Source organism: Solea senegalensis, linkage group LG3, assembly GCF_019176455.1.
Source record: "Solea senegalensis isolate Sse05_10M linkage group LG3, IFAPA_SoseM_1, whole genome shotgun sequence".
Taxonomy (NCBI): Eukaryota; Metazoa; Chordata; class Actinopteri; order Pleuronectiformes; family Soleidae; genus Solea; species Solea senegalensis.
In genome coordinates this window covers 24,169,850-24,185,194 of record NC_058023.1, presented here as the reverse complement: position 1 = coordinate 24,185,194, position 15,345 = coordinate 24,169,850, and the positions used below count along the sequence as shown (strand labels likewise).

General features: G+C 38.2%; 1 protein-coding gene across 5 annotated transcripts in view; it reads right to left on the bottom strand.

Moving 5' to 3' along the window:
• Positions 1-15,345, bottom strand: part of osbpl8 (oxysterol binding protein-like 8) — a 67,305-nt gene that overhangs the window by 45,335 nt on the left and 6,625 nt on the right. For all 5 annotated transcript variants that reach the window (XM_044021021.1, XM_044021024.1, XM_044021023.1 and 2 more), the window contains exon 2: positions 7,985-8,082. In XM_044021021.1, the coding sequence (XP_043876956.1) occupies positions 7,985-8,029 (45 nt within the window). In that variant the 5' untranslated portion in view covers positions 8,030-8,082. The remainder of the gene's footprint in view (positions 1-7,984; positions 8,083-15,345) is intronic.

Sequence of the window (15,345 nt, the reverse complement as noted above, 5' to 3'; positions counted from 1 at the left end):
TGGTGTGTAGTTATGATTGAAACGATGGTTTGTGTGCTACAATTCAACAACTGAATAATGAGATTAAATAGTGTATTGCTATTTTGCCACTGCTATCTTGCTGGAAATGGCTTCGTTTTCATGACAATTACAGAAACAAAGGTCTATCTATAGATCGGATGCAGTGCAAAACAACAAACATTTAAGTTTCTTAATAAATAGAATTCAGTCAAAGTAATTTATTATACTCATAATATCACAGTTAAAGCCAGTAAAATTATATTGTTGAAATGTTTTGCGAGGTAATAATAATGGAAAAAATGTATAACGTGTAACATATCATGTTTTGGTGAAAGGTCATTAAAGACCACCATTAAATATCATTTAAATGCTTGTTACAAAACCCTTCCCTGTAGGGCGCAGCATCAAGTCAAGCTTCCATCTCCAGCAGCTGTTTACAATGATGAGTGACCACAGGCCTCGGCTGGTATTATAGATCTGATTATGTTCACTCTGTCTGTTGACTGCATCACTGCGCTGTAGCCAAGTATCCTGCAGAGCCTCTTTACTGGAAGTAACCGTTTTAAAAAACAAAACACACACAACCCTTGAAAACTGCTGTTTACTTAACTTCACTCACACATGTCTGGTTTATGTGTGCCCTCATAAAAACCCTGCATACCAACAGGCATTTAGAAATTGATTAAGAGTCCTCACATCCATGTCTTTAAATGTGCGTGCCTGTCACATTGAGCACTTCTTTTTTTGTTTGTTGTAAGCCTCCCTGTGTTCTTCTTCTGGACTTGAGTGTTGAATTAAGGAGTAATCATATTTCTGTAATGTACTTGAAGTGGCTCTTTCCTCAGCTGCAAACAGAGAACCAGGGACAGACTTCCCTCTGTGCTACTGGGCTTGATTAGACCCAGTAGAAAGCATTCTGTATCAGCCTGAAGCAGCCTTCCCTATTCGCCCACATCTAAGGAAGTCTGTGTGAAGACACTAGAGGAAACAAATATTCAGCCACCCAACTCTTTCTACTGAGCTAATAGAAACAGCATGATCTGTGTTAACTGGACACGTAGCACTTGAGCAAAGCATGGCAGGGAGTATTTCGCTTTCATTCAGGGAAGACCTGAGCAAACAACCAACTGCACTGAACACAACACAGACATTTTCTCACAAAACCAAGCTGATAAAATAAAAAGCATTAATGGTGACTGTACATGGCAAGAAATAGTTTTAGAGGACTGACATGACCTGACACTGACTCAGTGTTATCTACCCACCCTTGCTTCCTGCTGAGTTTGACAATGTAAATGTCGACTGACCAAGAAAGAGGAAATGCATACCGTGTGTCACTCTGTCGAGGGAGGTGAGCTTGTCGCTGCTAGTGTGTCTTGGTCAGAATAAACCTGATTCAACAGGGGACTGAGCTCGGCTTGGTCTCTCTCCCACACTCACTCTGACACACACACTCTGAACACTGAGGGGGGGATAGAAGATGGTGAGAGAAAGCATAGAGCACACAAACATCCTCACCTCCTTCTGCCGCTCTCAGAGTATACTCAATTCTATTTCCTCATCTTTTCTTCCATCTCATCATTCTGCTAATGTTAATATGATTACACACAAGATAAGATAATAACTAATTATTGTGTTAGTTTGAGTAAAGCCAGGCCAAAAGCTGAGCATAATGCAAATGGGAGTTGAATTACTGCTACGTAGGGCCCTCTGTAGGGTTGCAAAATTCGGGGAATTTTCAAATGTAGAAACTTTCCATGGGAGTGAATGGAAATTTTCAAATTTAAAGGTTGGGAACTTAAATATAGTTGGTAAATAACATATTGAAACATAATCTTGGCTAAAACGATCAGATTTGATGCAAATACAATTGAAAATCAATGCTAATTCTCAATCAAAGAAACTTCACACACTACATGCACTGTGAATTTCTCCATCACAAGATATTACAAGAACTGGTACTGTCTATGGTAAGAACAAATAGGTATGATCTATGGTGTTTAGGTTTGACTAGAAACTATTACATTAAAATGTATTACATAGCTGGACTAGCTGAAATCTAGCTGAAGTTTCCACTGACAAGAAGAGCAAATGCATGCCCTGTCAGCTTAAAGAATGAAACTTCTCTAAAGTAATGAGCACTTTACAAACAGCTTTTTTTTCCTCCCCTCACACATTATAAACATGCATCACAAAATTCAGATGTTAACATTTGTATGAAAGTCATTTTTGGAAATGAAGTACGTCAAAACACGACCCAAAACTATTTCTGTCTGTGACAGTGATAATAGGTCAGCCGAAAAACGCTTCATACCAACAAGCCAAAAGGCGGCCTATAGCCACCTAGCATAGCACAGGTGGACACAAAATCAATTCCCTGCTACTGTTTGTATACTTGAACAAGGACAGACAGTGTCCAATTAAAATGCACAGTCGATCGAGAACCTTATCACCTTGACTTAACAGTGCATGGAAATGTACCAAGTAATTTATTCTTTCGTCATTTATCCAACAGATCCATCTAATCTACTTTTATGTCTCTATAATGCTAGAGGTGGGAAAGATATATTGTCCAGGATAATATCACATGTAAATCTCCCCACTGTGGGACTAATAAAGGACTATCTTATCTTATTTTATCTTATGAGTTTTAACGATATGCAAATTGACATTATCGAGTATTGAAACTGATGAAACACACACTAAAACTGCACAAACTAACTGAATGCGTGCAGCAGAAGCCATCCTTGCTGCAGCAGTCCTCAGTGTCACATGACCACTAGTGGGCCTACGTGCTCACATGACCTCTGTATAGCATCACACAAGTTAGCCGCATGTAATTATGCTAATAGGGAGAAAAATGGAGACACCATCCTCCGCAACTACATCTCTGATATCGTTTTATTATTATGCTCTTGCTTGTGTGCTGCTGCACAATTTAACTTACAGTAGATTTCTCACAATTTATCGATACCCCATTAGGCATTTTGACGACTACAAATCTTTGTCAGGCAGATCCAAAAAAAATGGATGTGAATTTGTTCCTGTTTATACTGACTTGAAATTGGAGTCACAATCAAAATCGAGTGCACTGGTGTGGTACCATAGTTACTACAAATAATGGAGTTCCAGTGTGTGCTCTTATTGACCAAAGCTGCAGAGCCCATCTCCACCAGTTGCCCTGTGACCTTATTATGGGCTCAATAATGCAAGCTTTAATGTATTCTCCTCTACAACAATTCTCCTCTATTCACCTGCTTCATTATTTACCACACAGAACAGGCCCATTTAAAGATATGTCTTATAAAAACAAACACACAAAATAAAACAGTATGCACAGTTTGTTATCAATGCCAATGCAATAAATTCTGCTGGACAGATACTGCCAAATGTTTTTGAGGGAGAGGTCGAGTCAGCAGAAGCTTTTCTTGGAAGTAGGACTACTAACAGCAGCTTGCAATGTGTTAATTGGTCACCATCTTGTATGAAACATGACTTCACTTTTATGATAACTATCATAAGACAGGTCTTATGATAGTGTGAAAAATCACACTCTCATAATCACTTACTCTTTGTGTGCGTGTAGATGCCGTAATCTAGGGTCCCATTTAGAGTTAAACAATAAAGCCTGGCTTATATTAGGGCATGTATGATTGACAAGAACTGTCCAATAGGTGAATAGTTGCAGGTGTACGTACATGGACGTACAGTGAACAGGCCCACTACAGTCTTCCAAATACGACTACTTTTGTTTTAAAAAAACAACCAAGAAGGTACTAGCAAAAATACTCAAGTGAAGGATTTAAGATGAGATGAATCAGGGGCTGACATTGACATGGAAAACTGGCTTAGAGATTAAAGTAATAATGTCACAGACTGTACTTTTGAGAACTAATCAGGGACTGTTAACTTTTTTGTCAATTAAAATATTGATATTTGCCCTGGCATATGGATTATCATATTGCATGAGGAAGATATATCACCAAATCAATATTTTGACCCACCCCTAATGTGTCGTAAAACCATATTAACCAGCTAAAACCACACAGATTGGACCATAATCAAGCCACATTAAAGTGTAGTAGTGTAGTAGAGTGGAGAGAGCAAATTGTGTCAGTAAGGGCAGAAGATGTTTTCAGCCCTGATAGAGGAATTTATCAATGTTTTTTCCGGTATAAGCCAACAAAGGAAGAGTTGTAGTGGAGCCGTACACATGCAGTCTGAGAAAGAGATGACCATGACTCACATCATGAGGATGGATTACAGAAATGATTTGACAAAAAGTGCAGTGTGGAGAACAGACCCTGAGGTAAAAAAAAAAATGCATCTGTTATGCATGAGAAGTTTATTTGCACTGGAACAGTGGTCATTTTAATTAGACTAAAGAGCTCGACTACAGGCAGGAAACTCCTGCTGAGCGCTATTCAGTCAGTGACTTTGACAATATTTTCTCAAAGAAGGAAAAACAAAGTTCCAAACACACAAAACAAAGTGCCTTTTTACTGTGTCGGCAGCACAACAGTCCTCAACAGTAACGGCTGTGAATGCAGTCAATTTGGTTTTATAATTTATTTATTTTTATTTCCTTGAGAAAACGCTGCCATCAAAATAGCGAAATGGCAGCATTTTCTTAAGGAAATAAAAATAAATCAATTACAAAAACAAAGCTGCAGAAAAATGTGTTTAAAGGACCTATAAATAAACTATGGTTGCACACATCGGTTATATGGGGAACTGGCAAAACACAATCTTTTTCTGTTAGTATGTAAATTGGGTTTTGCATTATTGCACAACTGAATTAATATAGGAAAATACAGTGAAGTACTAGAGCTAAGGAAAGTGTGTCTATCTAAATCATTTTGAGTACAAATAAAAGTGACAATTGAATATGTCTGTAAAAGTTATTATTGTTAACATGGTCACTGGGCCATTACCTTTTGGCTTTTTTGAAGTTTGTTCACGGTCAGCTCCCCGTGTTTCTGCTCATGTTGTTTTTTTGGTTGATGTTTTACTCTTTGCATTTTTCATCATAATCATTTATTTGGTTTAATCCTTACAGATAGAACCATGTATTCATACATTCAGTATACTGTGCAACAACATGTACGGTACCTTTACCAATGCTTAAATAGCCTCAATAGCTACATATATATATTATAAAAGTAACTGTGTATGATAGCTATAGGATACACATGTAAAAGTGGACATACTGTATGTTATAGTTGCCACTGTATGATTGCAAGGAGGGCAACCAGTCATCTGAAATCTGAATAGTGGAGCAAGGAGAATAGATACTTATTCATAATTATAATAATGAATAAAAATAATCAACCCATGTGCTGACACACAATCACAGAGTTTAAGGAGCTAGACACTCAAATAGTGATGTGGTTGTAAGTGCGCGCGATTCACACCAGCAAAAAAAAACACAGTAAATCAAACAAGGAGCCTCAATGCTCATGTGTACACAAGTAAAGAACAGTAATGGTTACATCTTGAGGCTGAACACACACAAGGGTGATTTTTTTTGTCTTTCAAAACAAGTATATTTTCAGACTTTCGTTTGCAGTTTTTTCACATTTGAGGCCAAGGATAAGAAGTGGAGGATATGCTTGCTCTTCCTGTTTACTTAATCCCATTCACATGAGAGGTGAGAATGTGCATCATCCACCCACGCTGTCAACTTGGTTGTGAAGAATACCATGAGCCTGACTAGCTGAGTCACAGCCAGATTTCACTCAATTATGATGTCAATATTTTTATGGTTACATCAGTATTGTTTCTGTGGCTTCGATACCAAATTGTCAAAATCTGATCTCAGTTATTAGCTAGAGCAGCTTCTCCACTACAAGAGGGCTCAACTGACCAATACTGCAATCCTGCATTTTAAGTACAGGGTCATTAGCATATCATTAAAGCGAGTTACTTCAGCTAAATGGTGAGTTTTAACGTGAATATGTGGACTTTCAGCAACCCACTGGTAGCAACAACTTCTTTTTAATGTCTGGGGATCATGCCTATTTAACCAAAATCTTAGATATATTTCACTCAAAGTGATTGAGTGAAAGAAGATGGTACCATATCATCCTTTGAGCCACTCTGCTACTGTACACCACAAACCTAGACATGCCTTAGTCTCTGAAATCTCTCATATCAGTTTCAAATTTCACTTTGATGATTCATAGAGCAGTGGGAGACTTTCTTTCAGGTATGAAAAGAGCACCATTTGTCAATTTCTATTATGAAGGCAATTCGGCCTCACAGAAAGTGGATATAGCAATTTATGAGTACGAAACAAAAACAAATTCCTCTAATTTATAGTTCTTCTAACTCAAGTCCTGCATGTCAGGTTACTGAAAAGGAAAGGATGTTAATGAATCTCTTGAATCAAAGATTTAAGAGCTGAGATTATCATCCTTAAAGTGTGCAATGATTTTGTCCAAAGTCCAAACACAACCAGTCTTGTTGTATGTAACTCTGGAACACATGTTGGTAAAAGGCATTTTAAGGCAATTAAACAATCACAGAGGATAGAAGTTTTTTCTCATTTCACTTTCTAAAAAATCCCCCGTCAGAGATCTTGCAGATCCTCCTTTTCTTACCTTTAAGCTTATTTTAAAATCCATTGTTGGAGTGCATAATAGCTGTCTATGTGCCTTTTCATTGCTGCCTTCTCTGAGCAGCAGGTGACCACTGCTTTCATTACTGTATGTGTACAATGCAAATGACAGCCAACTGAATAGTAGTAGATGTTTGAAAGGGCATGGGGGGGTTGCTGCCATAAACCTTCCTGGAGCATTTTCTGACCATGAGGTTGTCACAGAGGGGAGAAGCGGCAGACACCTGGCGTGCTTCCCAGAGACTTTCATCTCAGGGTCGAGAGCCATCCTCTCTACCAGCAGGCCCTTTCAGCAAACAGCAGGATGTGCCAACAGCACAATACGCTTCACAGTCTCAGTCTCACACTATCTTAGCACGACAGTTTCTTAAAAAGTGTGACCAAGTAATAACAGACTGTGTCTGAGCCTCAACAAGCTTTATTGCTTATTTGCAAAGAGGCAAGCATTCATCCAGTTCAACCCCAAAAGAGCATTAAAAATAAAACAGTTCCAAAACAATTCATACATCAGCGGTTTCATTATGCAGCCACTAAAAGACGTTCCAGAGAAGGCGGGGTGAGAAAGTAGCTTGGACTAATATCAGCGATTGAATGTGATTAAAACTCACTCCCACTCCCCACAAGAATCAAAAGAAGCCTGGAATCACTTTAAGCTCTGCTCCAATTTTGTGTCATTGAATGTGGAGGCCTGTGGGAGGACAGTTATCACCCCAGTTATCTCCATTATAATTGCCCTCCTGTTCACTGCAAAAATGGCTACTCAGGATTATGACTGTGGCAAAAATGAAAAGGTAGAAAAGACAGTAGGTGGCAAACCCCACATTTGAGAAGAGAGACGAGGTTATTTAACGTGCGGTTGAAATACTTTGGTAACAATTTGTTGGCAACATTTTGAGAAGTCCAATACTCTCTAAAACTACAGTACTCGCTTTTGTTTGGTACTGAGGGTACCAAAGATGTTTAAGATGAGAGCCATAGGCCATTTATGAGCTGCATAAATGTGTGAGTGAATGGGTATTAATGGCAAAGCTGTAGTGTAAAGCAGCAAGAAAAGGTGCTCTATAAATACAGACCATTTAGCATTTGAAGCATATAGAAACTTGAGAGCATTATCATGAATAATTCCAACTGCTGTTTTTATCTTGTTTTTAAAACAGTCAATAGCACAAGGTAAGAATTTAAATTTCGTATTTATATCTGCTTCAGAGGCTGAAAAAATAGATGTTTTTTTGACCATACACATCATTGAACATTTTCCTATTCCTATTATTTTCGGAAAGAAAAGGTTAAGTGAGATGAATGCCATCATCATTTGTATGTTCAGATATGTGCTACTGCATACTGTATACCATTGTACTGACTCACCAAAGTTTTCTCAGGCTCCTGCTGGGACTCCGATGTGGACTCCATGGTCGTGTTAAACCAGAGTCAGTGCTGTCAGCGCTGCTCTGATGACTGCATGTCTGTCGGAAGAAGGAAACAGAACAATATCACTGTTTTGTTTTGTTTTTTTAATTTTCAGTCAACCAGAACATTTCAAGTGTACAGTATGTTTGGTAAATTTAGCCTTGCAGTGGTTTTGAAAGTTGCACTCAAACCTCAAGTTCCCTTTAACCTCTCGTGGGATGAGTAGCTTGCAAAACTCCACTTCTGTGCAGCATCAAGACTACTTGATAATTGCATTTCAAAACAAGCAGACCGCACAGAAAAACAATGAAAGTTTTCGCTTAAACAACACAAACCTGTTCACACCCCTCTGCCTTTTCTCACTCAAACAAAGGTGTTGCTGCTCCAGGGCTTTAATAAAAAGCCTGTTTCTTGAGCAAGCAGGAGAGAACCGAAGAAGCCAGACTGTCAGCTCCCTTCCCATCAGAGTACTGAAAAATTAATTCTTCAATATCTCTTTTCTTTTTCGCCCTCAGGTTGTTTTCCCTGTAGAAATGCTACAAGAAGCTGTTTTTAACCTTTAGTTGTATGGGGACTTTTTCATTGGATCACTGGTTAGTTCCACTGGACCAGATGTAGTTACTCAACACGATATCAGTAAGGGATACTTGTTGTATATAATTTTATGAATCCACAGGAATTTAACCCAACTACCTTTTATAAAGTATAGTTTGGCTGTAATGATGGTTCATTAGCCTTAGTCTTTGCCTCAATACTTTTATTTACTAATTCAGGAATAGTTTCTCTCTCTCTATTCCTGTTTGCTCACTGATATGAAAATACAAAAAATACAAACAGGAACTTGTTTTCCTACCAGGCCATGACAAATGAAAGCAATGATGTGGCAAGTGTTTGTGAAACACAAAAAACAAAGGAGGTAATAAGCCTTTGCATGCACATACAAACATGTTCTTTCACTAGTGAGGGTTTTCATAAATCAAATCAATTCCAAATCTAACAACTGCTTCACTACTTCAAATTTGAATGCCTAGCTGAACAAAACAATTACGCCACTATGTTCCAATTAAGACTTAAAATATTTTTCTTTCTTTTTTCATCTCATTTGAAAAGGAACACAAAGCTCAGAGGAACACAGCACAGTAAACATGACAAGGCAAAAGAGACATTTAATTCACTAATAAAATGTGTTGCATTTGTTTTAATGTGGAATTTGAGGAGCGCAGGGTTCCCACACCTTGGTTGACATCAAATTAAATGATTTCAAGGACTTTCCAGGGCCAAATTCAAATCTTGTTGAATTTAACTGGTTTATTTGTTTATTTTTAACGTAAATGTTAATTTTTGAAGGACAAGGTATGCAGACTGGAAGAAATCCACACTTCGGTTCATACCTTGCTTTTATTGTCGTGTCTGTTTGGTTTGGTGTGATAAAATATCACCAACACTGCTGATTTAATATCAGCACCAGGAGAAATCCTGCTGCATCACTGAGCTCCTAAAACATCCATTACGTTTTTTTTTTTTTAACCATCCTCACGGGCAAGAAGATCTGGTGATAGTTTTTGCTCTTTTCCATTCTAAAAAAAAAGAAAGAAAGCTGTCAGCAGGCTCACATGAGCGCAAACAACTGCATGATCTCACATGAGCCATGATCATGAGTTCATGATCAAGTGGGACCATCTGTTAATTACACTCTGTGATTCCGGGGGATTATTTTGGGGCGGAGCAGCTGTGGTCCAACACATGATTGTCCTAAAAAGGCTTTCAAGATTAGGACAGCCAGCCATTTAAGCTGATTGCTCTTTTGTGTTAATGTTTTAATAGTAGGGCTACAACTGTATCCATTAGGGATGCAGTGAAATGAAAATTGTTGGAAGAAACAGAAAATCAGGATATCAGAATACTTGGCCGGAAACCGAAACACCGAAAGAAAGTATTATGCCAATTCTGTACCATTGTGTTTTATTTTAATCTAAATTTGTTGTTATGACTATGAAAATATTTAGGAGGATCTCATCCCCTATCTGGTGCAGACAAACAAGCTTACATCATCAATCATTTTTACCATTGATTAATATGTCGATTACTTTCTGGAATACAAGTTGTTTGGTCCATAACGTCAATGTTTGAAGTAGAAGTTTCCTAATGAATGAAAACTTTTTTACAGTTTCCATAGCAACATTAAAATTATAACTCAGTATGAGTTACTGCAGATTTGTGTACACCTCCGCTGACCTCCTGTTGGCTGTAGAGTATGCATAAGCTTTTACATGCTCCTGCAATCACAAAGTTATAACAGAGCCAGACCTTTTTTAGTTGGAGCGGAGTGCGAGTGACACGTAAGACTGCGTACTTGTCACTCAGGCTGTTTTGAGAGTGAACTTTGTGTGAGTCTATTTTTAATACCGTAAATATGTGGTATATTTGAATTGGAATTTAGAAAAATGATTAGACAGCTTTTGCTTCTGTGAGTAGCGATTAGAGAAAAATAGAATCTTTGGGGACAAATTGTGCCTCATATCTGACAAAGGACACCCTGACAGTGAAAAGATCACAAAAACACTCTGACCATCTGCCATTCTACCAGTACAATACTCCAATGCTCCAAAGGCCTCATGCCTTCTGTACACACAGTTCAAGTTCAAGGACCCATCACATTTAAGACAGATGCTTTCTACTCCTCCTCAAATCCAGTTTTAGGTATCTGACCATGACTCAACCTACAGCAGCAGCAGTGGCCATGCAGCTGAGGTGGCAAAATAACCGCCCTAATAAAAATATATATATATAATATATAATATAGTTTCATTTTGATTCTAAATGAAATATATAAGTGACTGCTGGACTGATTTCCATGTCACATTCCCTACAAAAAAATCTAAACACTTGCTGTATTTTATTATTAAATAACTGCAGGGTTGTGTTGTTGCATATCTTAGGATATTGCACTGATTATTTTTGAGATTAGTCTTGGAGCAGCACACAAGTTTATATCTCATACACAGAAAGAAAAATTGCATGCACACTTAATTATGAATCTGAACTGAGCTGTAAGTGTGACAGCCTTAACGGAAAAGGGTTCAATGGTAAGAGTATAGCCGCTAACTTACAATTCCAAAACTGTCATTGTACGTATGTTAGTATAGCAATGTTTGTACTGTAATACTGTAATAAAAAAAGACCACTAGGATAGCTGTAAACATCAAATCATTAAACTATAATTACAGGTGACTTTGAATCTTCCTAATCATAAACAAAGGATGAACCAACGACAGACAAGCAAGCCACCACATCACAAACTGTTTTAGTCATCGTACAACAGCCAGTGCTTCAAAGAGCTATGAATCATTGCTCAAGATAGAGGGCAAATGCATGGGGAGTCCTAAACTTGAGGCCGGGCAGTGGACCCAAAACAAAGCCAAATACACTGGCTTAAGGGTTTTTCCACTGAACCTAAACATAGTAGTGGAAGGTCAGGGAAGTATGTCATTATAAACTGACAAGCCAATAGAGAAATATATGATTTTGGTTTATATACTTTACAGACCGTACTAGTTTATATATAGTTTATAAGTGCAAATAGCAGAAATTATTATATTTTTTCACCACACCAATGTTCACCAATTACAGTAAATAAACATCCTGTCACTCAAAGGTTATTTAGGAGGTTGAGTGATTCACGGAGCAATTATGGTGAAAAAGCATGTTTCTGGTTTCTTTGGTCCATATAACAAAGTGTATAATTTTGGTTTATGGACTAAACAAGACAGTTGAGAACATCGTCATTTTGAGTTTAATCAAAAAGAATAATGGTCAAATTAATCGTTTATAAATATAAGCATTAGCTGCAGCCCTAATCCATGGGTTTAGTTATGCTTACAATACAATTGGATTGCTTGACACTATGTTGTTTGTTTGTTTTTCTATCTGCTGGCATGAACACGATTATTATTGTTTTTAGATTAACAGTGCAGCTCTGCTCAAGGACAGAAAAAGGACAACAATGATTTTGCTGATTGAAGTGATGTTCTTGAACGGTGAGGCAGCCTGATGACCTGACGTGAAACATGCAAATCAATGCAGCCATATGATGTAGGGCTGAATGACAGATTGCAGTCACAATTATATAATAATTAGCTTCATTAGTGGTTCTCCATATTAAGACAGTGCTCCTGCTGTGATTCTGGTGTGATTTGAAATTCCCATGCAAGAGACTTGTGAGTGGCTTTGTTTTTAAAATATCCACCGTAAATGGCATGTGACGCAACACCTGCAAATGTCCACAAGGTGACTCAGCACTCACTCACATCCATTGATCTGATCTATCAGGGTGACATATGGATAAGCATGCTGATGAGGAGGACATTGAGAATGTATGTGGTGTCAAGGTGACTCTGATGACCTTAGTTGATTACAGGAGAAAATGGCAGCTGCTTGGATTTAAAAATATAAAGGAAATGTTAGTTCACACACTGACAGTACCAAACCATCACTGCCACAGACACGAAGAACGTCAACAGAGTCACAGCTCCATTATAGAGCTGCACACTGAAAATATTTATGACGCACAGAGCCTGGACTGATATATAATATGTGCCTGTTCGTGTAGGATATCTCTTACATAATAACAGAGAAGGGAGAAGGGAGGGAAATGATCTAAAGCTGAAGTGGTGCCACATCCAGGCTTCAGGTGCAATCCTTACTTCTTCAAAATTCAAAGAATGAGGAAATTAAAAAAAAACTCAAAAGGTCACAGCAGCACGCGGGACTCCTGTGACCCGGGAATGACCTTTAAAGAAAATGGCACGTGTGGAAAAACTGGGGGAGCTGGAGGACCGGCTTACAGACAGCCTCACGTTGGGGTAAGTGGTGCTGTCAGCAGCTTGAATAAAATGATTCACCTTCTCATCACAGTTTTTTGCAGACACATTTTGAGCAGCTAGCTGGGGATCTGGAAACATAATCAGGCTGCTATGTGATGTGACCTCAATGTATTAGCATCTGTTACCCTATGCACACATATTCCTGCACACACACACACACACACACACACATCTTCCTAGTAAATTTAAATGTAAACACAGAGCAGACGCACAGAGGGAACCCAGACTAAAGCAGCATGCATGCGCGTGGAAGACATCAATGGCGGTGGATGAACGACCTACCTCATATAGCTCAGGCAGTAGAAATTACCATTACATTCACAACACAGCCTCCAAGAGAGGGAAAAGAGAGCGAGAGTGGGAGAGAGACATAGAGATGACATCACCGTATTTTGCTCCCTCCTCCTCTGAAATGTAAGCTGGTGCTGCTGCAGGACTGACAATGTCAGGGGGAGCTGGCTCTCTGCATGTGACAACAGGAGTATGCTTCCATCCCACTTTCACTATAACTTACGTAACTATACCTTATACCCCTAACTGTTCATGGTTGTGGTTCCTGAGTCGTGGCATATTAGAGATCCTGTGTGTAGATATGGAGTGAATGCTATTCTTTGCAGTGTTTTGGATATGGAATAGCCTGTTCCAGCCTGAGAGAAATTTGTAAAACCCCCACCAAAGTTTAATAAGACGTGGGCTCCCTTGGTTTGACTGTATATAGTCCTTCAAAATGTGATTGGAGTGGAAGTTTACACGGTTACAGAAGTTGTATACATGTAGGTGAGTGGGAAAATATGGATGTGTTTGTGGATAAATATGTTAAATCGGACACACAAGCACTCTTTTCTCAGCATACATTTAAACAAAAAGCTGGGCTCTCACATATAAATATAATTTTATTTTTATGCAAACAAAAAAAACATTTTAAAATAAATAACAAATAACCCCCCAAAAAAGTTTCTCTGTGTTTTTACACATGCTGTAAAGAAGAAAAGGAACATCCCAAAACCAGAAATTCCTTAGTGCCAACAATGCAATGACGAGGACCTGCTCTGACTTTGACAGGGATCCTTGTTGTAAGCTGCAGTACAATAGTCTTGGAGACATTATTTGAAGGTTAAAATTTAAAGTCACTTTAAATGATTACTGACCCACACAACAAAGTATTAAAAGTATTAGAACCACTGAATGTCACTACTGACCTATTTAGTTTTCAACCACACACACATTTAGTTTTCAACCACATGACTGATCAATGTGATCAGTCAATTATAGGAGTAGCTGTGATCCCTAATTTTTATAGGTGTTTATAACTTTGTGTTTATTCTGAAGAAAAATATAAAAACAATTGAGATTAGTTGACTGCCAAAATAATCGTTAGTTTCAGAATTACTGTAAAACAACTTGTACACCATCTTTAGTCAAATTAGTCCTGTTAAAGCATGTTTAGTTTAGCCCCATTTTGTTTGGACAGAAAAGTCCACTGAGTTAGTCAAAGTTTTTTATCTTATATTTATTTAATATTATATATATGTTGAGCTGTCTCAATGCATGAGTACATCTTAGTTTTCGTTTGCTAAATATCCATAAAGAAGCTGCTTATTCTAACCGGTAACACAGTGTTGTGTCTCATAGCATCAAAATAATTCATCCTGTGCTATTTCTACACCATCCTTCCATAGTGTTTCATAGTGCCAAGAAGTAAAATCCTGTTCCGAGCCTGGCCCAGTTGCTTGTTCTGTTTTTCTGTTGTGACAATAACAGCAACTCAGGTGTTACTATTACAGAAGATGGCATTTGTTTTATATTTTAGAATTAAAAGAGTTGTCTTTGACTTGTGGAGGCAGTTTGCATGACTGACCCACATTTTTGCAAGGGTGTGTGTTGGTGTGTGTGCAACATACAGGATGTATTATGTGCAACTATCCTGGTTCAGCTGCAGTGGAAACATGCTACAGACAGTGAGAGTAATCCTGGGAGAAATACAAGCGGATGAGAGCTGATGGGTGCAAGAAAAGCTGGGAAAGCATTTTGTACAATACACTAAAACAAGACACACACGCACAAATACATTCTCCCACAGAATTCTAGTGAGGACACTCATTGACATAATGCATTCCCTAATCTTAACCCAATCACCTAACCCTAAAACCATAAAGTCTTAACCCTTAAAAGCCCTTTTAAGGAGTGACAAAAATGTGAGGATGAGCCAAAATGTCCCCACTCCCTATGATTTATAAATGTTTGGTCCTCACAAAGATACCCATAATAGAACACACACATGTGTTTGGACATGTGATAACAGTGAACATAGCAGGTAAGCTGACCAAATTATGACATGAAAGAACCTTATAGCATTCTCTGTGAATATATCCTTTAGTGTCCCTGACTGCGGTTGCCCAGCGACAGAGTTGTTTTGTGATTTGTCATTGGATTACC